This window comes from Monodon monoceros, unplaced genomic scaffold (genome assembly GCF_005190385.1).
Source record: "Monodon monoceros isolate NGI ecotype Baffin Bay Population unplaced genomic scaffold, NGI_Narwhal_1 Super_Scaffold_1, whole genome shotgun sequence".
Classification (NCBI taxonomy): Eukaryota; Metazoa; Chordata; class Mammalia; order Artiodactyla; family Monodontidae; genus Monodon; species Monodon monoceros.
In genome coordinates, this window is record NW_021703765.1 from 38,180,801 (window position 1) to 38,202,134 (window position 21,334).

The following is a 21,334-nucleotide window of genomic DNA, read 5'->3' on the forward strand; positions in this document are numbered from 1 at the left end:
GGCAGAGGTTATAGCACATGCAATGGCATGAACAGAGGATCTGGAGACATCCCTTCCTCTGAACTCTTCTCTCTGGCAGGAATTTTTTCTTGGGGGCCCCTGGTTCAGAAGTCAGGACAGGTGTTTGTTCCTCTCTTCCTATTTAGTCACTGAGTTGGGTGGCCTATCCCAGTTCTCTTGGAGTACTTAGGAGAATTAGAGTGATGGAAGACTTTGCTGCGTTGTATGGAAAAAGGCATGTTTGTACACCAAAGAAAGAATACATATTGGAGGCTAGAGGGACAGTGGGGACTGAAGTGCTTGTGTCCCATGACCCTAGGGCCCAGGAAATGGGAAGCTGACAGGAACACGGGAATGGGGGGTATGCCTTCCTTATTCCCTGTTCCCTCCTCTCATCACCAGACTCACAGATGCTAAGCTACGTGAGGGCAATGATTATTTGTTGAATATTCCTCAAAACTCTACTTCTCCAATTTTTATTTTGGCAGTTTTAATTAACTCACAATTGCTGAGGGCAGTTAATACCTAAGAGGAAGTTTGAGTCCTCTTCTAAGATGTCCTGATTTCCCTTCCTGATACTGTCACTTCTGAAGAAGATGTGATAATCAAAGCTGTTGTGGGTAATAGGAGAGGTGAAATTAGGGAGACAGCTTTTGTGTCCAGAGGTTGTAGGATTATTAGTGAGGCCAGTCAGAAATCTAAAAAGATCCTTCAAATGGATAGAGAGTTGCCTTTTCCTATGGGTGACAATCAAATGATTTCATGTTTTTAATACCAATTAATATTTTTTTTACTGATTGTGAATTAATTGTAAATGTTGATAGTACAGAAAATGAGAAAGTATAAATCACCCACGATCCCACCATCCATAGAAACTTTGTTAACATTTTGGAGTATTTCTAGTAGATTTTTTTTTACACCCCCCCCCAACCCTAATATATGTGTACTTTTTTTGGTGAAAATCTTGTTTGGTAAATCATTTTTAGTAACTGATTTTAACACTTATACTTTTGATTATATACTTCAACTGTTTATTTAAAATTTTTTTTGTAGTTGATCTACAATGTGGCATTAATTTCTGCTGTACAGCAAAGTGATTCAGTTATACATATATATATATATATACATATTCTTTTTTAATATTCTTTTCCATTATGATTTATCTCAGGATATTGAATATAGTTCCCTGTGCTATACAGTAGGACCTCATTGTTTATACTTTAACTATTTAGTATTAGAATGTAATGCAAGATGTCTTGTAATAAAATTTGAGTTTTAAGTTTTGCTTTGAAATTAATCATTCAGTAATAGGGAGCACCGTAACACGAATGGAGATGTCTGGGAGAATGGGGGAAGGAGTTGTGGGAAGAAGGCAGGGAATTGGTGGTCTTAGCTTTGATTCCTGGGCCAAAACATGTCTGGAAACGATACCTAGTCCCTGGGGCTGCAGTTCACCAGGTGAAGTCACAAAATTGAGGGGACATCTGGAGCTGCACTGTGGTTGAAAGAACATGGGAATGAGAGCAAGTAGCCTCTACAAACAGACGCATCGTCCACAAGAATCAGGATGCTTCCCCACCTTGGGAGCAAGAGCCTGGGAGAATGCCACAGCTTTCCCCTCCCCTCTCAGCAGGTCCTTAATAGACACACATGTGCAAGAACACCCCATGACCCTTTAGATCTATCATCATTTGTGCCTGCCAACAAGAGAGCTGTGAACGATAAAGTTACTGAGCAGCAACATCTGGTTTTGGGCCATCAGAGAGCAGGGGGTAGGTCTGCCTACCCTGCTCACCCTTCCTCTTGACTTTGCAGAAATGCTCTTCAGGTCAGTTCCTTCTGCATGGAAATGATTGGCAATCCTCCTTGCTCTAAGGATTCACTTTACGGGGCAAAAGAAGCAAAGTTGTTCACAGGGGGGCTTGGAGAGACCAAGGTCAGACTTGCTTAAATTTCTAATCCTCTCATCTGGACAGTATTAACTGCAGCCTGTGGAAGTGAGGAGGGAGGAGTGGAGAGGTAGGAAACTGGTATTAAGCACTTTGCCTAAATTCCACATCTTTTTAAATCCATGAATCTGCGCACGACCCATTTAAGGTAAACAGTGGACTGCCTCTACACCGAGAGAAATGAGGGCTCTGAGCAGAAAGGAAAGGGATGGATTACTTTTCCTCAGGCAACTCTGGTGAAGGAAAAAACAATTACCTTTGACATCCACCTACTTGGTGCCCCCTCTGTTTCATATAGACTGTTGAAGCTTTAACTGTAAGAGATCACCTACTTCAGCTCTCTTAAACTGAGGGTCCAGAGTTGTCAGGTGACTTGCTTATGGCTGCAGAATTCACGGAGAAGCACTAATGAGAACAGAAGTCTTCACTTCAAGGCTATTGCTTTTCTCAACTATAATCACTTTCATGCAAATAACTTATATTTGCACAGAGATTTATAATTTGCGCTGGGTTTTTTGTACACTAGTCAGATGAGTACATCTGCCATTGTCACTTACCAGTTAGGAAGTCACAGATCAGTTAACGAGTTAGCTAACTGCCTAGGACTTGGAAGGCACAGAGATGCCATAGAAAGCACATGCTTTTCTTGATAATTTCTCAGCTATCCTGGGCTTCCATTCCCTTTTAAACCTTTTTTTCTCTAACTTTAGGAATTTTAGATATTTATTGTAGAAAAAATTGGAAGATACAAACACACAAAAAATTAAATCTATAATCTTATTACTCAGATATAACCAGTATAGCATTAAGATTATATATATTTCCAATATTTTTAATGCATAAATATATTTTTACACAAATCGTATTGTACATATCGTCTTATATTTTTACTTAAGATATGAACGCTTTCTTATTTAATATTAATCAACATCACTTTTAACAGCTTTTAAGACTTTGTATACATTCATGATGGTTTCTGAAGCATACATTTCCAGGTAGAATTTTAAAGTCAAAAGGCAATGTTTAAGGCTTCTGGTATTGATTGCCACAGACAGCATCTACTCACATCTCACCAGCAGCATTAGAGTCCCAATTTCCCTGAATCTTTGTTAGTTTTATGAGGGAAAAAAAGCGCCATCTCAACTCTTGCTTTAATATACATTTTTAATTCTAGCAAGGCTAATATTTACTGTCCATTGGCATTTATTCTTTTGTGATTTGCCTATTTAGGTACTACTTTTTCTACTGCGACTTTTTCATGGGGAGATAGTACAGAGAAGTGGCTCCCCAGACACGTTCTGGATTCTCACCACTTTGTAGCTACATGATCTTGAGTAAGCCATGACCTCAAGCCTTCATTTCTTCATCTGCAAAATATGGGCTGAGAAGTAATACATATACACAAAGCCCTTTGCAAGTACCTATGATGTTTCTTACCAATATATGTAAGAACCCTCTATATAAAGAATATTTGCCTTTTGTAATATATGTTGTATCAATTCCTACTTAACATTTGTTCTGCCCTTTTCAGTTTGATTGGATCTTCCTCTGTGGAAGAGGAATATGAGTTGAATAGCTTTACCATGCTATTTTGTTATTTAACCTAGCCCTTTCTTTTCTCACATTCTCTCTCCAAGCATGGGCATCTAGTCCTCCTGCCATTCTTACTGGTTAGTACATGCTCATGCCCCAATAGAGGCATTACTTCTCTATTTATCCTCATGAAAACTCTTCCTATGTGCAGGACTCGAGATTCCCAAAGGCTTGAATTTTTGGTAAGGTGTGTTGTAACTCTGACCTATTAGGTATTTTAAATAACATTTCTGTTGCTGACTAACCTATACACCTTTCTGCATTGCACTGAGAAGCACCAGTCTACGGATCCTTTTCCTGCTGGGTCCCTCAGAAGAGGGCAGTCTCTCTGGATGGACCGTGACTGTTACTGTTATTTCCCTTTAGCATGGTCTTTAACAAAGTTCACAAGACTGTGAAATACTGCTGATATGACAAAACTGAACACACGTGAGGCGCCTGGAGAGTAACAGACTCAGCAGTGGAGGAAGTTTTTAGTGCCTGAGCCTAGGGGCGCGCACTAGGAACTGTGGGAGTACAGACCCAGAAACAAATGATACGGCAGCCATAGCGGCTTCCGACCCGGAGCCTGGGGAGTTAGGAGGAAGCCGACAGAAGCACTGGTCACATCTTAAGAACCAAAGGAGTCCTTATGTCTGCGAGGGTGAGATTTGGAACTCTAAGACTCTTAACTTCTAGACTGGGCTCTGCCCTCACCCACACGGAAGGCCTAGCCTCCAGGTTGGACAAGGAAGCTACGTTTTAACCCTTCCCCTGGGGTCATACAAACCAAGACAAAGCTCCTCACCACGCCATGCTCCAAGGACTCCAGGTTTTGTCTATTAACAAATTTCTCCACTGGCTGTTTCACTATAGGAACTGTAGTAAACAGAGATTCTGGCCACATGCATGCTTTTCCTACAGACAGGAACCCACTTCAAAAGGAACTCAAAAATACTCCAGGCAAAATGGCCTTTTCCTTTCCTCAGATGTGCCAGACTTTCTTCCTGGCTGGCCTACCTTCCTGGCCACTCATCCTTCAGGTAATTTTTCTCAGAAGCCTCCCCTGATCCAAGGTTGGGCCAGGTACTCCTTAACATCACACAGCACGGATTGTACCACAGTGTCACTGCCTGTTTGTGTTGTCCGTGAAACTGAAGGTATGGTCTTATTCTCCACTGTATCTCTAGTGCCTGGCACAAAGCAGCCACTCAAAAAATAACTGTTGGATAACTTAATTTGTATCTCCTTTTCACTATCTCACTTCTGGTCTGCCGTGGGCTCAATAAGTCATCGATGAAACTGTTTCCCCATATCTCGCTGCCCTGCCACTGTTCTTAACTGGTCAGTACAATTTTTGCATTTCTGAGACAAAATGTCCCTCATACTCTCCACACCATCCTCCAAATCTGGCCCACTGACAATTAGATGCAGTGACAGAGTTGCTGGTGCCCTTTGTGACATTCTCATGGAAAATGATGTTTCAATGTTATAGTCCCATCTTTCACAGTTCCTGAGTATTCTTACTGGTAAGAGAAAGGTGGAAGCAATGATTCTTCTGTCTGCTCTTCTAATTAGTCACAGGAAAAGCTTTCAGGGGACAATGTGCATGAGCACTGGCACGTGCTGTATAAAGTCAGATTGATTCGAGACCTAGTACTGTACAACCACCCCCATGGAGTCTTACTCCAAAGTAAATTAAACCCTTTTGACTAACAAAGATAGAAGTCTGACTGAAGTATTTACAGTATTGATTGTATTCATAAGTCACTTTACAGTGTGGACTCTGTGATGGCGCATGAGGACTGATCTGTGCCTGAAAGCCTTCCCACATTCACTACATATGTAAGCCTCATCCCCAGAGTGGATTCTCTGATGTTGAACAAGGGCTGAGCTCCTTTTGAAGGTTTTGCCGCATTCATTACACTGATAAGGTTCCTCTCCACTGTGAATTCTCTGGTGTCTGATGAGGTTTGAGCTCAGACTGAAGGCTTTTCCACACTCACTACATTCATAGGGTTTCTCTCCACTATGTATTCTCTGATGGGTTATCAGCTCTGAGCTCTGCCTGAAAGCTTTTCCACACTCATTACATTCATAAGGTCTTTCTCCTGTATGAATTCGCTGGTGTCTAATAAGCTTTGAGCTTTGGCTAAAGGTTTTCCCACACTCATTACACTCGTAGGGTTTCTCACCAGTGTGAATTCTTTGATGGATAATGAGATATGAACTTTGACTGAATGCTTTGCCACATTCATTACATTTACAAGCTTTCTCACCAGTATGGATTTTCCGATGTCTAATGAGGGCTGAGCTCTGGTTGAAGGCCTTCCCACATTCACTACATTCATATGCTTTCTCACCGCTATGAATTCTCTGATGAATAATAAGATAGGACCTTAAACTAAAGGCCTTCCCACACTGGCTACATTTGTACGGCTTTTCTCCAGTATGGATTCTCTGATGTTGTGTTAGAGCAGAATGCTGTTTGAAGCTGTGCCCGCATACATCACACCTGTAAGGTCTCTCTTCTGCAGGAACTTTCTGATACGTTATAGAGTTTGTATTTAGAATCAATCTTCTCTGGGGCTCAGGATGGTCTTTGTTTCCTAGAGATTTGTGTGTGAAGATTACTTGACTAAAACTGCCCCCTTGGGAAGGGGATCTTCTTAATTTCTCCCCTGTAGCACTTCCTTGCTGCCACTCTGAACTACTTTCATGTTCACTAATTCCTCCAAATGAAGGCTCCTGGGGAAGTCTTTGCAATTTCTCTCCTGAAATGTCCTTCTTTGTTGCTGATCCATTGTTCTCACAATCTGAAATGACAACAGCAAAAAAACAACTTTTTATTTCTCCACTTTCAATACTCCCTTTCTACGTGAGAGAAAACAGATGCTTCTACTTACAAACATAAAGCCATCTGCATGTATCTTTTCTTTAACTGGTCAAAATAGGGTCCCTCCTCCTTTCTAATACTAAGGCCTACATCTACAGTTTGAAATTTACCCTTTCCTGCTTCCTCTGAGACTTCAGTTCATCAGTTACCCACTATTCCTTTCCTATTGTTTTCAATCTCTTTCTCTGCTGACTCCTGTTCGTCAGCATTTAAATAAATTCAAGTCTCTCTCATCTTTTTAAATCAAGCTCCTTGCCTACACATCTCCCTCATGTAACATCACTCCCACTGAGAATAAAGCTTCTTCAAACGGTTGTTGGTACTCGTTCCCATTCTGTAATCTGGTTTCTGCCATACCTGTGCACCTCCCACCCCCAAACTACTCTCATCAAAATCAACTTCATAGCTGCTAAATCCAATGGCTTCTTTCTGGATCTTACTTAGTTGGCCTCTCTGTAGCACTGACACTGGGGACCACATCTTCCTTCCAGAGCCATTGTCTTCCAAATACATGAGCCTGATTTCTGTGGCTGTTCCTTCTTAGATTCAAGGTCAATCACTCGAACACGAGTTTCTCAGGGTTCTGTTCTGAGCTCTCATATATCCTCACTCCACCAACTCTCTATGTCCTAAGCTTCAATCACTACTTACATTATAAGCTAATATCTCCCCAGATCCCCAATTCTATCCCAGTTCTATGAAGCTCTAGACTCTCGTATCCAATGCTAATTGGCCATATTACCTGTAAATACTTGACAAGCACCAAAATGTCCCAAACTAAACACATCATCATATGTATTTTTTTTCCTTATGTTTTCCCACTTATATGAATAGCACCGCCATTAACCAAGTTGTTCAAGACCGAAACCTGAGTATCACCCTCAACTCCTCTCCCACATGCTCCACGTTTAACGATCAGCTACTGCAATTCAAGTTAAATGCAGAAGAACAGGAGCCAGCCGTGATCTTTCCCACCTCTCACCACAATACATCTTGATTTATTCACTGTGGCCACCTGGATTACAACTGTCTCTAACCAGACTCTACTCTCGCCTTCCTCAAATCCATTCCCGCTCTGCAACTGAGTCCTAAAACACAAATCTGATCATGTCACTCACTCGTCTAAAACCCTTCAACTGTTCCCCACTGTACTGTACAAACGAATGAGCATGACAGACACGTTTTCACAATCTGTGTCCCAGTTTCGTCTCTAGTTTCCCTCTAACCAGCTCTCCCCTAGGAGTTCTCTCTTCAAGTTAAATTAAATTACCTGAAATTCCTGGAATGGATTGTAATCTCTCACCTTCAGGATTTTGTGGACTTTGCTCATGTGATACTGTAATGTGGGAAATATAGATTTGGCCTCACCCCCAGTTCCTGGCACAGAGCTTTTAAAACCCCTGAAAATTTCCTCTGTGGTAGAGATGAGAAGGTGCCGGAGGTTATGCTAATGAGTTGACTCTTGGAGGGCAGGGCGGCTGGTTGATTAGAGCGTTAGAACTTTTGGACCCATCCTCTGACCTCCAGGGAGAGGGGCTGGAGATTGAGTTAATCAATCACCAATGGCCAATGATTTAATTAACAAAACCTCCATAAAAACCTTAAACAAAGGGGTTCAGAGAGCTTCAGGGATGGCGAATGCACCCAGGAGAGTGGTGAACCCCAAACTCCAGAGAGACAGAAGTTCTTGTGCTCAGGACCCTTCTGAACCTTGCGCTATGGACTTCTTCATCTGGCTGTTCATTTCTGTCCTTTAAGATGAACAGGTAATGGTAAGTAAGGTGTTTCCCTGAGTCCTGTGAGCCATTATAGCAAATTATGAAACCTGAGGAGGGGGTTGTGGAAGCACCAATTTGCAGCCATATCGGACAGAAGTGTGGATAATCTGGGGACTCATTACATGCAACTGGCATCTGATGTGGGAGGCAGTCTCTTGGGACTGAAACCTTAACCTGTGGGGTCTGCACTGGTTCTGGGTAGTTAGTGTCAGAATTGCTTAATGGGAGGGAAAACCCCACATATGCAGTGTCAGAAATGTTGTGAGCAGAGAAACAGTTTTTCCCTTTAGCTCGGGAATCTCCTCCTCCCACCTATTTACCTGGCTTTCTTCTACTCAGAGTTCAAGTCCTAGCTTAGATGTCTCTCCCTCCAGGAAGTACTCCTTGGACCTCTAAGGTGGAGTTAGGGTGGGTGCCTTTATATGTGCCCCCATAGTACATTAATTATTCTGTAATTTACTACCCTATACTGTATTGTAATTGCCTTTTTGCTTGTCCACCACCCCATCTAGGCTTGAAAGTTCTTTCAGGATAGAGACCCAGTGCCTACCACAATACAGACGTGTACTAGCACCTTATTAAGTCATGAAATGAAGGAATAAGTGGATAAATGATGGGGAAACTGACACAAGGAGGGCTGACTGCAATTCATCAGGATTGCTGAATACAAAGGTGCTCAAGAGTGAGCACCTCCATTCGAGAATAATAAACGTGAGGCTCACATGGGGCATGCTGTAAAATGTCGTAAATTTTCTACCCTCAAGACCAGAGGCCTGATAACAGTTCCCAGATGAGTTTCTACTTCTTACCGCTTCTGGGGGAAAGGCAAGGTTCCCAGGGTTTCAGCTGTGTCTTTAAAGGCTGGAGTTCGATGTCTGTTAACTCCTGGGATGCTCCAAGACATGTCAAATCCATCCATGGCACTGCTGGTCCCTGTGGACTAGCTGGGACCTGAAATCAGTAAAATTTGTGAGAAAATTTCTTTGTGAGAAAATCCCTAGGGAAAATGCTTAGTAAAAATCTCCAAGAGGTCACCGAAGACATCTCCAGGGGTGACGGATAGGAACAAAAGAACTGTTTAAGGACAGAGACAGGTATGGCCCTGGTAGTCACTTCAGGGTTACGGTTCAGTAGAGACAAATTCTCACCCCATTCTTATGATGCCGCCACATGCTCCAGGAAGTAGATTCCTTTCCCCAAAATACATCACATCTCCCTGTTCTCACCTGCTGCCCTGGATCATCAAATTCCCTCTCCAAATCCTCCAACAGAGTCACAGCTTCCTCGCCACTTTTTGGACTGTGTTGCTGAACCCAGATCTGCAGCTCCTCAGGCAGGATGCTCAGGAACTGCTCCAGCACCAGCAGCTCCAGGATCTGCTCCTTCGTGTGCAACTCTGGCCTCAGCCACTGACAGCAAAGCTCCTGGAGTCGGCCCAGAGCCTCCCGGGGCCCAGGTGTCTCCTGGTAGCAAAACTTTCTGAACTGCTGGCGAAACAATTCCTGGCAGGATCGGGTACTCCCATTCTGCTTAAGTTTCTGACCCCAAGAAAGGCTTTCTTCTACTTTCACTAGTATTAGCTCTTGTTCCTGAGAATTCTGAGGTACTGGGGTTGAAACTGCTCTGGATTCCATAGCCGTTCTGAGCTAAAACAGCTTAGCAAAAAGCTCACTACAACTAGGTCCTCTACTTCAGTTGCTGTTGAGTAATCTCTTCTTTCCTGAAGGATATAAAAGCACTGTTAACTTACAGCAATGAAAAAAAACCTCTAAGAGCTTACAATAATAAAGATCAGTCATCACTCTAAGAACTTACAATAATAAAGATCAGTCATCGGAGTAATATATGGAAAGGGATCAGGTTTGAGACTGTAACTAAGTAATAATCAAATGACAAAACTAAAAATCACCTCATTCAACGTCTCTCATTTTGTAGAATTCCTACCACATTTATGCTATGAGAAATTATTTTAGAGGCAAAAGAATGCAATATTAACATGAATCACATATTGAGGAATTTCCTTTTCAATTCTCTGTCAATCCTGTTTGTATCAAGCAGAATAGTCTGTCTTTAACACCTTCTGAAGATGTTACTTACAGAATTCCCTTTTAAATAAACTATAGGCCTCAGACTTCCATGGGTAACAGTATCTAGCTAGGATTTGATATGCTGATTTTTAAACGTTTATTTTTAGTTACCTTTAACCTATGGCACATAATGGTGCTTTTCATTTAGGTAGTAATAAAACATTTTTAAAAATCCATATTAAACATGAGTTGATTTAAATAAAAACATTGTTGGACGTTTGCCATTTGATTAAATTTAGTATTTAATGCGCTTCTTCAACAAACATTGAGGCACTTATTATGGGCTCTGTCCCGAGCCAGGTGTTAAGATACAAAGGTTTTTGCTCGTGAATAAATGAGTCTACATAGAAATTAACCAAGAAGTATTTGTTAAATGCTTACCATGTGCGCAATTGTCAGATATTATAGAGACACAAAAGCAAAAACGTTAATCTCAACTCTCAAAAAGCTTAGAAGATAGGGGAGTAAACATTTTAAAAAGTGAAATATGGCAACAAATAAATGTTTTTAATTTTGTAATATATAGACCGATCATGATCTGATCTTTGGATGGGAGAATATTGATAGAAAGGTGTACCCCTGAATTAGCAAGACAGATCAGTACATCTGAACACTAACACTACAGTTAACTTTAGAGAACAGAATATTTAGCCTACAAATCCGTGGTCTGTTAACCAGCCCTGCCGCACTAGCCTTTCTATTTTTATATCCCGGTTAAATCGCAGCATCTGCGAAATCACGGCGGTGGGGGAATAACTGCCCTTTCCGCTGGAAAGCAGGGGCAGTGCTGGTCTCCTCTGCGTCCCCAGGACACTCGGAGACGCCGCCCGGACAAGGTGCCGAGACCCGGAGATGGGCAGGCCGAGAAGCGGGGCTCCTCCACCCAGCGCCCACCGCCCCGGCCGCGCGCCCTCCCCGCCCCCGCTCCGTCTCAGGCCCCGTGTCCCTCACCGCGAAGCTCAGGAGCCGCCAGGGCACGAGCCCCGGACCTGCAGCTGCGAGCCACAAAGACCGGAAATGCGCGCTCGCGGCCTTCCGCTAGCGCGCCCCCCCCACCCCCGAACCTCCATCCGTCCCGCCCCGTGCTCACAGTCAGCCAATCAGCGCGTGACTCCGGCCCTCCCACCGCCTTCCCGGGGTGGCTGCGGGCCCCGTGGAGCATCGACGCCAGGGCTAGGATGCTCTAGAGGCGGGGATCTTAGGGGGACGTCGCCATCCCCTAGGGCACTGCTGCACGCCTCGGCCACCTCCTACCCTGGCTTTCTTCCTCCTGGTTTGTGTCGTGTCATTTTCCTGTAATTCCTGTGCATTTCCCGTACTGCCGACAGAAGTAAACCCGTGGATGAACGCGCTGAACAAAAAGTAACCACCATTTATATTCCTTTTCCCTCTGCGTATCGTTTGAGCCTTCCAACTGCTCTGTGCGATAGCTATTTATGCTCATTTTACAGCCATAGACTCAGCCCAATGTCAGGCAACGTGTGACAAGATACGCCGAAGTCGCCGTAGTTCAAGGACACTCTGGGGTCCCAGACATTGCACCTCTAATGCAGGACTTTTCCATTTTTCACTGGAACTTAGCTGGCTTAAGTTTTATGGTTTATATTTTTCTTTGGCTGTTCACTAGATTAAAAAATGATGCCTCACTTTTTTCTTTTTTTGGGGGGTACGTGGGCCTCTCACTGTTGTGGCCTCTCCCGTTGCGGAGCACAGGCTCTGGACGCACAGGCTCAGTGGCCATGGCTCACGGGCCTAGCCGCTCCGCGGCATGTGGGATCTTCCCGGACCGGGGCATGAACCCATGTCCCCTGCATCGGCAGGCGGACTCTCAACCACTGCGCCACCACGGAAGCCCACCTCATGTTTTAACTTGCATTTCTTTTAAATTAGTGAGCTTGAGTTAAAGTATTTTCCTCACATGTTTATTGACCATTTATGGTTCTTCATGGAAATGGCTTCTCCCTTTTTTTTTTTTTTACCTCTTTATTGGAGTATAATTGCTTTACAATGGTGTGTTAGTTTCTGCTTTATAACAAAGTGAATCAGTTATACATATACATATGTTCCTATATCCCTTCCCTCTTGCGTCTCCCTCCCTCCCACCCTCCCTATCCCACCCCTCTAGGTGGTCACAAAGCACTGAGCTGATCTCCCTGTGCTATGCGCTGCTTCCCACTAGCTATCTATTTTACGTTTGGTAGTGTATATATGTCCATGCCACTCTCTCACTTTGTCACAGCTTACCCTTCCCCCTCCCCATATCCTCAAGTCCATTCTCTAGTAGGTCTGTGTCTTTATTCCTGTCTTACCCCTAGGTTCTTCATGACTCGTTTTTTTCTTAGATTCTATATATATGTGTTAGAATACGGTATTTGTCTTTCACTTTCTCACTTACTTCACTCTGTATGACAGACTCTAGGTCCATCCACCTCATTACAAATAGCTCAATTTCGTTCCTTTTTATGGCTGAGTAATATTGCATTGTATATATGTGCCACATCTTCTTTATCCATTCATCCGATGATGGACACTTAGGTTGTTTCCATCTCCTGGCTATTGTAAATAGAGCTGCAATGAACATTTTGGTACATGACTCTTTCTGAGTTATGGTTTGCTCAGGGTATATGCCCAGTAATGGGATTGCTGGGTCATATGGTAGTTCTATTTGTAGTTTTTTAAGGAACCTCCATACTGTTCTCCATAGTGGCTGTACCAATTCACATTCCCACCAGCAGTGCAAGAGTGTTCCCTTTTCTCCACACCCTCTCCAGCATTTATTGTTTGTAGCTTTTTTGATGATGGCCATTCTGACTGGTGTGAGATGATATCTCATTGTAGTTTTGATTTGCATTTCTCTAATGATTAATGATGTTGAGCATTCTTTCATGTGTTTGTTGGCAGTCGGTATATCTTCTTTGGAGAAATGTCTGTTTAGGTCTTCTGCCCATTTTTGGATTGGGTTGTTTGTTTTTTTGTTATTGAGCTGCATGAGCTGCTTGTAAATTTTGGAGATTAATCCTTTGTCAGTTGCTTCATTTGCAAATATTTTCTCCCATTCTGAGGGTTGTCTTTTGGTCTTGTTTATGGTTTCCTTTGCTGTGCAAGAGCTTTGAAGTTTCATTAGGTCCCATTTGTTTATTTTTGCTTTTATTTCCATTTCTCTAGGAGGTGGGTCAAAAAGGATCTTGCTGTGATTTATGTCATAGAGTGTTCTGCCTATGTTTTCCTCTAAGAGTTTGATAGTGTCTGGCCTTATATTTACGTCTTTAATCCATTTTGAGTTTATTTTTGTGTATGGTGTTAGAGAGTGTTGTAATTTCATACTTTTACATGTACCTGTCCAGTTTTCCCAGGACCATTTATTGAAGAGGCTGTCCTTGCTCCACTGTACACTCCTGCCTCCTTTATCAAAGATAAGGTGACCATATGTGCGTGGGTTTATCTCTGGGCTTTCTATCCTGTTCCATTGATCTTTCTGTTTTTGTGCCAGTACCATACTGTGTTGATTACTGTAGCTTTGTAGTATAGTCTGAAGTCAGGGAGCCTGATTCCTCCAGCTCCGTTTTTTGTTCTCAAGATTGCTTTGGCTATTCGGGGTCTTTTGTATTTCCATACAAGTTGTGAAATTTTTTGTTCAGGTTCTGTGAAAAATGCCAGTGGTAGTTTGATAGGGATTGCATTGAATCTGTAGATTGCTTTGGGTAGTAGAGTCATTTTCACAATGTTGATTCTTCCAATCTGAGAACATGGTATGTCTCTCCATCTGTTTGTATCATCTTTAATTTCTTGCATCAGTGTCTTATAATTTTCTGCATACAAGTCTTTTGTCTCCTTAGGTAGGTTTATTCCTAGATATTTTATTATTTTTGTTGCAGTGGTAAATGGGAGTGTTTTCTTGACTTCACGTTCAGATTTTTCATCATTAGTGTATAGGAATGCCAGAGATTTCTGTGCATTAATTTTGTATCCTGCTACTTTACCAAATTCATTGATTAGCTCTAGTAGTTTTCTGGTAGCATCTTTAGGATTCTCTATGTATAGTATCATGTCATCTGCAAACAGTGACAGCTTTACTTCTTCTTTTCTGATTTGGATTCCTTTTATTTCCTTTTCTTCTCGATTGCTGTGGCTAAAACTTCGAAAACTATGTTGAATAAGAGTGGTGAGAGTGGGCAACCTTGTCTTGTTCCTGATCTTAGTGGAAATGCTTTCAGTTTTTCACCATTGAGGATGATTTTGCCTGTGGGTTTGTCATATATGGCCTTTATTATGTTGAGGAAAGTTCCCTCTATGCCTACTTTCTGCAGGGTTTTTATCATAAATGGGTGTTGAATTTTGTCAAATGCTTTCTCTGCATCTATTGAGATGTTCATATGGTTTTTCTCCTTCACTTTGTTAATATGGTGTATCACGTTGATTGATTTGCATATATTGAAGAATCCTTGCATTCCTGGAATAAACCCCACTTGATCATGGTGTATGATCCTTTTAATGTGCTGTTGGATTCTGTTTGCTAGTATTTTGTTGAGGATTTTTGCATCTATGTTCATCAGTGATATTGGCCTGTAGTTTTCTTTCTTTGTGACATCCTTGTCTGGTTTTGGTATCAGGGTGATCGTGGCCTCATAGAATGAGTTTGGGAGTGTTCCTCCCTCTGCTATATTTTGGAAGAGTTTGAGGATAGGTGTTAGCTTTTCTCTAAATGTTTGAAAGAATTCGCCTGTGAAGCCATCTGGTCCTGGGCTTTTGTTTGTTGGAAGATTTTTAATCACAGTTTCAATTTCAGTGCTTGTGATTGGTCTATTCATATTTTCTATTTCTTCCTGATTCAGTCTTGGCAGGTTGTGCATTTCTAAGAATTTGTCCCTTTCTTCCAGGTTGTCCATTTTATTGGCATAGAGTTGCTTGTAGTAATCTCTCATGATCCCTTGCATTTCTGCAGTGTCAGTTGTTACTTCTCCTTTCTCATTTCTAATTCTATTGATTTGAGTCTTCTCCCTTTTTCTCTTGATTAGTCTGGCTAATGGTTAATCAATTTGGTTTATCTTCTCAAAGAACCAGCTTTTAGTTTTATTGATCTTTGCTATCATTTCCTTCATTTCTTTTTCATTTATTTCTGATCTTATCTTTATGATTTCTTTCCTTTTGCTACCTCTGGGGTTTTTTTGTTCTTCTCTTTCTAATTGCTTTAGGTGCAAGGTTAGGTTGTTTATTCGAGATATTTCCTGTTTCTTAAGGTAGGATTGTATTGCTGTAAACTTCCCTCTTAGGACTGCTTTTGCTGCATCCCACAGATTTTGGGTCATCGTGTTTTCATTGTCATTTGTTTCTAGGTATTTTTTGATTTCCTCTTTGATTTCTTCAGTGATCTCTTGGTTATTTAGTAGTGTATTTTTTAGCCTCTATGTGTTTCTATTTTTTACAGTTTTTTTTCTTGTAATTGATATCTAGTCTCATAGGGTTGTGGTCGGAAAAGATACTTGATACAATTTCAATTTTCTTAAATTTCCCAAGGCTTGATTTGTGACCCAAGATATGATCTATCCTGGAGAATGTTCCATGAGCACTTGAGAAAAATGTGTATTCTGTTGTTTTTGGATGGAATGTCCTATAAATATCAATTAAGTCCATCTTGTTTAATGTATCATTTAAAGCTTGTGTTTCCTTATTTATTTTCATTTCGGATGATCTGTCCATTGGTGAAAGTGGGGTGTTAAAGTCCCCTACTATGAATGTGTTACTGTCGATTTCCCCTTTTATGGCTGTTAGTATTTGCCTTATGTATTGAGGTGCTCCTATGTTGGGTGCATAAATATTACAATTGTTATATCTTCTTCTTGGATCAATCCCTTGATCATTACGTAGTGTGCTCCTTTGTCTCTTGTAATAGTCTTTATTTTAAAGTCTATTTTGTCTGATGTGAGAAGTGCTACTCCAGCTTTCTTTTGGTTTCCATTTGCATGGAATATCTTTTTCCATCCCCTTATTTTCAGTCTGTATGTGTCTCTAGGTCTGAAGTGGGTCTCTTGTAGACAGCATATATACGGGTCTTGTTTTTGTAACCATTCAGCCAGGCTGTGTCTTTTGGTGGGAGCATTTAATCCATTCACGTTTAAGGTAATTATCGATATGTATGTTCCTATGACCATTTTCTTAATTGTTTTGGGTTTGTTATTGTTGGTCTTTTCCTTCTCTTGTGTTTCTTGCCTAGAGAAGATCCTTTAGCATTTGTTGTAAAGCTGGTTTGGTGGTGCTGAACTCTCTCAGCTTTTGCTTGTCTGTAAAGGTTTTAATTTCTCCGTCAAATCTGAATGTGATCCTTGCTGGGTAGAGTAATCTTGGTTGTAGGTTTTTCTCCTTCATCACTTTAAATATGTCCTGCCCGTCCCTTCTGGCTTGCAGAGTTTCTGCTGAAAGATCAGCTGTTAACCTTATGGGGATTCCCTTGTGTGTTATTTGTTGTTTTTTTGTTTTCTTGCTGCTTTTAATATGTTTTCTTTGTATTTAATTTTTGACAGTGTGATTAATTTGTATCTTGGCGTGTTTCTCCTTGGATTTATCCTGTATGGGACTCTCTGTGCTTCCTGGACTTGGGTGGCTATTTCCTTTCCCATATTAGGGATGTTTTCAACTATAATCTCTTCAAATATTTTCTCAGTCCCTTTCGTTTTCTCTTCTTCTCCTGGAACTCGTATAATTCGAACGTTGGTGCATTTAATGTTGTCCCAGATGTCTCTGAGACTGTCCTCAGTTCTTTTCATTCGTTTTTCTTTATTTTGCTCTGCAGTAGTTATTTCCACTACTTTATCTTCCAGGTCACTTATCCGTTCTTCTGCCTCAGTTATTCTGCTATTGATCCCTTCTGGAGTATTTTTAATTTCATTTATTTTGCTGTTCATCGTTGCTTGTTTCATCTTTAGTTTTTCTTGGTCCTTGTTAAATGTTTCTTGCATTTTGTCTATTCTATTTCCAAGATTTTGGATCATCTTTACATTCATTATTCTGAATTCTTTTTCAGGTAGACCGCCTACTTCCTCTTCATTTGTTAGGTCTGGTGGGTTTTTATCTTGCTCCTTCATCTGCTGTGTGTTTTTCTGTCTTCTCATTTTGCTTATCTTCCTCTGTTTAGGGTCTCCTTTTTGCAGGCTGCAGGTTCGTAGTTCCCGTTGTTTTTGGTGTCTGTCCCCAGTGGCTAAAGTTGGTTCAGTGGGTTGTGTAGGCTTCCTGGTGGAGGGGACTAGTGCCTGTGTTCTGGTGGATGAGGCTGGATCTTGTCTTTCTGGTGGGCAGGTCTACGTCTGGTGGTGTGTTTTGGGGTGTCTGTGGACTTATTGTGATTTTAGGCAGCCTCTCTGCTAATGGGTGGTGTTGTGTTCCTGTCTTGCTAGTTGTTTGGCATAGGGTGTCCAGCACTGTAGCTTCCTGATCGTTGAGTGAAGCTGGGTGTTGGTGCTGAGGTGGAGATCTCAGGGAGATTTTCACTGTTTGATATTACGTGGAGCTGGGAGGTCTCTTGTGGACCAGTGTCCTGAAGTTGGCTCTCCCACCTCAGAGGCACAGCACTGACTCCTGGCTGCAGCACCAAGAGCCTTTCATCCACATGGCTGAGAATAAAAGGGAGAAAAAGTAGAAAGAAAGAAGATAAAATAAAATAAAATAAAGTAAGGTAAAATAAAATAAAGTTATTAAAATAAAGATTATTACGAAAAAAATTTTTTTAAAAAGTAAAAAAAAACGGACAGATAGAACCCTAGGACAAATGGTGAAAGCAAAGCTATATAGACAAAATCTCACACAGAAGCATACACATACACACTCACAAAAAGAGGAAAAGGGGCAAAAATCATAAATCTTGCTCTCAAAGTCCACCTCCTCAATTTGGGATGATTCGTTGTCTATTCATGTATCCCAGAGATGCAGGGTCCATCAAGTTGACTGTGTAGCTTTAATCCGCTGCTTCTGAGGCTGCTGGGAGAGATTTCCCTTTCTCTTCTTTGTTCTCACAGCTCCCGGGGCTCAGCTTTGGATTTGGCCCCGCCTCTGCGTGTAGGTTGCCGGCGTCTGTTCTTCGCTCAGACAGGACGAGGTTAAAGGAGCCGCTGATTCGGGGGCTCTGACTCACTCAGGCCGGGGGGAGTGAGGGGCACGATTTGGGGCGAGCCTGCGGTGGCAGAGGCCGGCGTGACGTTACACCAGCCTGAGGCCCACCGTGCGTTCTCCCGAGGAAGTTGTCCCTGGACCCCGGGACCCTGGCAGTGGTGGGCTGCGCAGGCTCCCCGGAAGGGGGTGTGGATAGTGACCTGTGCTCCCACACAGGCTTCTTGGTGGCGGCAGCAACAGCCTTAGTGTCTCATGCCCGTCGCTGGGGTCCGCGCTTTTAGCCGCGGCTCGCGCCCGTCTCTGGAGCTCCTTTAAGCAGCGCTCTTAATCCCCTCTCCTCGCGCACCAGGAAATAAAGAGGGAAGAAAAAGTCTCTTGCCTCTTCGGCAGGTCCAGACTTTTCCCCGGACTCCCTCCCGGCTAGCCGTGGTGCACTAACCCCTTCCGGCTGTATTCACGCCGCTAGTCCTCTACCTGCGCTCCGACCGAAGCCCGAGCCTCAGCTCGCAGCCCCGCCCGCCCTGGTGGGTGAGCAGACAAGCCTCTCGGGCTGGTGAGTGCCGGTCGGCAACGATCCTCCGTGCGGGAATCTCTTCGCTTTGCCCTCTGCACCCCTGTTGCTGCGCTCTCATCTGCGGCGCCGAAGCTCCCACGCTCCGCCACCCGCAGTCTACGCCCGCGAAGGGGCTTGTAGTGTGTAGAAACCTTTCCTCCTTCACAGCTCCCTCTCACTGGTGCAGGTCCCGTCTCTATTCTTTTGTCTCTGTTTTTTTTTTTTTCTTTTGCCCTACCCAGGTACGTGGGGAGTTTCTTGCCTTTTGGGAGGCCTGAGGGCTTCTTCCAGCATTCAGTAGGTGTTCTGTAGGAGTTGTTCCACGTGTAGATGTATTTCTGATGTATCTGTGGGGAGGAAGGTGATCTCCTCGTCTTACTCTTCCGCCATCTTAATAAATCTCAGGCTTTTCCCATTTTTAAAATTGAGGTGTTACTATTTTTCTTTTGTATTTGAGAGAGGTTTTTATTTGCTGAGGATATGGACTGTCATTTGTTACAAATATTTCCCCTCTTATTAGTATTTAATTATTTTGTAAATGTTAGTACAAGATGATACACGCATAGAAACACATTCTCCTTTGTGAGCTAAGACAATTAAAACATATTTGGAAAAAAATATTCACTAGCATTCAGAGTGGCTCACTAAATAATTCTTAATCGTTGTGCACAGACTATGGTAATTTTACAAAGCAAGAGAACAAATAATACAACCTTGTGTTTCAGCTGTTGCTGCCTAACAAAGCCCTCCAATAGTTAGTGACTAAAAACAGCAGGTGTTTTATTGCTCACAATTCTGTGGTCAGGAATTCAGACAGGGCTTAGCAGAGGTGCTTTATGTGTCAGTCCTCTTGGCCTAATTGGGACTGGAAGGTCCAAGATGGTGTCACTCACATTGTTGTGGTCTTGGTGCTGCCTTTTGGCTGGAGTTACTTGATTCTCCTCCATAAAGTTTCTCTCCATGTAGTGGCCCATCATTCGGGAGTTAGCCTAGGCTTTCTTACGTCATCCTGGTTTCCAGCAGTGAAGGAGGAAGGGAAGATGCTTGATCTCTTAAGACCTAGGTCTGGAACTGGCATTATATTTATATATGCACAATACTTCTTCTGTATTCTGCTGGCAGGACTAGTCTCATGGGAAGCGTCTTGAAATAGACTACCTTTTAATAGGAAGAGCAGCTTGAACATAGGAGGAAATTTAAGCAATTATCATTGCATTCAATCTACCACACCTTGTTATATTGAGAAGTCTACTATTTAGGAGCGGAGCTATTGAGAGAGAAGAAATGCTCTCAGTTGCAGTGGTAGAAAACCTTACTAAATATCCTTAATGTTTAAGCCTTTTTATTACTTAACATAGCTAGGTGCATGGAGGTCAGGCCATCGCCAGGGTTGGTTAATTCAATGAATTGACAATATTGTCAAGGACCCAGGTCCCTTCCCTTTTTTTGCGCCTCCATCTTTAAGTGTGTTGGCTGGTTCCCCAGTCTGATTTTCCTTATGGTCCTAAAATGGTCTCAGTTACAGATTACAGATAATACCCAGAGGCAAGAAAAGGGGGACACCCTTATATTCGGTCTCTTTTTAAGACTAAGGGAAACCTTTCCCCCCAGCAGATTTTCCCTCATATCTCATTAGTTAAAATTGCTTCACCTGTTCATGCCTATCACTAACAAAGGGGTGAGGCCTCCAAGATAGGCTCGGCCAATTGAGATTCATATCCCAGCCTCTCCTGAAAGACACAGACAGTCTGGGGAAGGTGAACAAAATTACGGTTATGTTAAAAAAGACAGAAAAAGGGGTTAGATAGATGAATAATGAGTGTGCAACAGTAGCATCTACTTCACTAGGTAATCTTATTATAGGTAATAGGCCTATATGGGTAAGAAAGTGAGACACTTTGAAAAAATTCAAATTCCTATCATTCCTTACAAGATGGTACAGATATTTAAAATATAAACCAGTTACTTAATTGCAAGAGATGTAGACTAGAGATTTATAGCAAATTTCTAGGACTTGGTTTAAATTCCTAGTGGGATAGTAACTGATTACTTTTAAGAGCCTTAGTCGACAATTTCCACTTACATAGTGTCTTAGCCCATTTTGCTATAACAAAAATACCATAGACTCAGTGGCTTATAAACAACATAAATTTATTTCTTACAGTTCTGGAGGTTGGGAAGTTATGATCAAGGCATCAGTAGATTCAGTGTCTGGTGAGGACCCACTTACTCATTCATAAACTGGTGATTGGTGAGTAAAGCTATTCATTCAGTAAAGTCCAACTGCTTGAATTATGTAAATATCATTTAGCAATGCTATACTTCATGGTCTTCATCAAGTGAGGTGAACTTAACTGTAAACCACTCTTCAGTTGTACAGATAAAGAAAATGGCTTCTG

The 21,334-nt window shown here is 42.2% G+C and overlaps 1 protein-coding gene across 2 annotated transcripts in view; it reads right to left on the reverse strand.

The window, feature by feature from the left end:
• ZNF397 (zinc finger protein 397) overlaps positions 1–11,284 on the reverse strand; it is a 52,294-nt gene extending 41,010 nt beyond the window's left edge. The window contains exons 1-5 of one of the 2 annotated variants that reach the window (XM_029222429.1): positions 11,234–11,284; positions 9,422–9,915; positions 9,005–9,146; positions 5,328–6,337; position 4,910 (exon numbers count right to left, since the gene is read on the reverse strand). In XM_029222429.1, coding sequence (XP_029078262.1) covers position 4,910; positions 5,328–6,337; positions 9,005–9,146; positions 9,422–9,829 — 1,561 coding nt within the window. In that variant the 5' untranslated portion in view covers positions 9,830–9,915; positions 11,234–11,284. Of the gene's footprint in view, positions 1–4,568; positions 6,338–9,004; positions 9,147–9,421; positions 9,916–10,104; positions 10,308–11,233 lie in introns of those variants that run through there. The other variant, XM_029222423.1, reaches the window with a different exon arrangement.
• Positions 11,285–21,334: the final 10,050 nt, after the last annotated feature.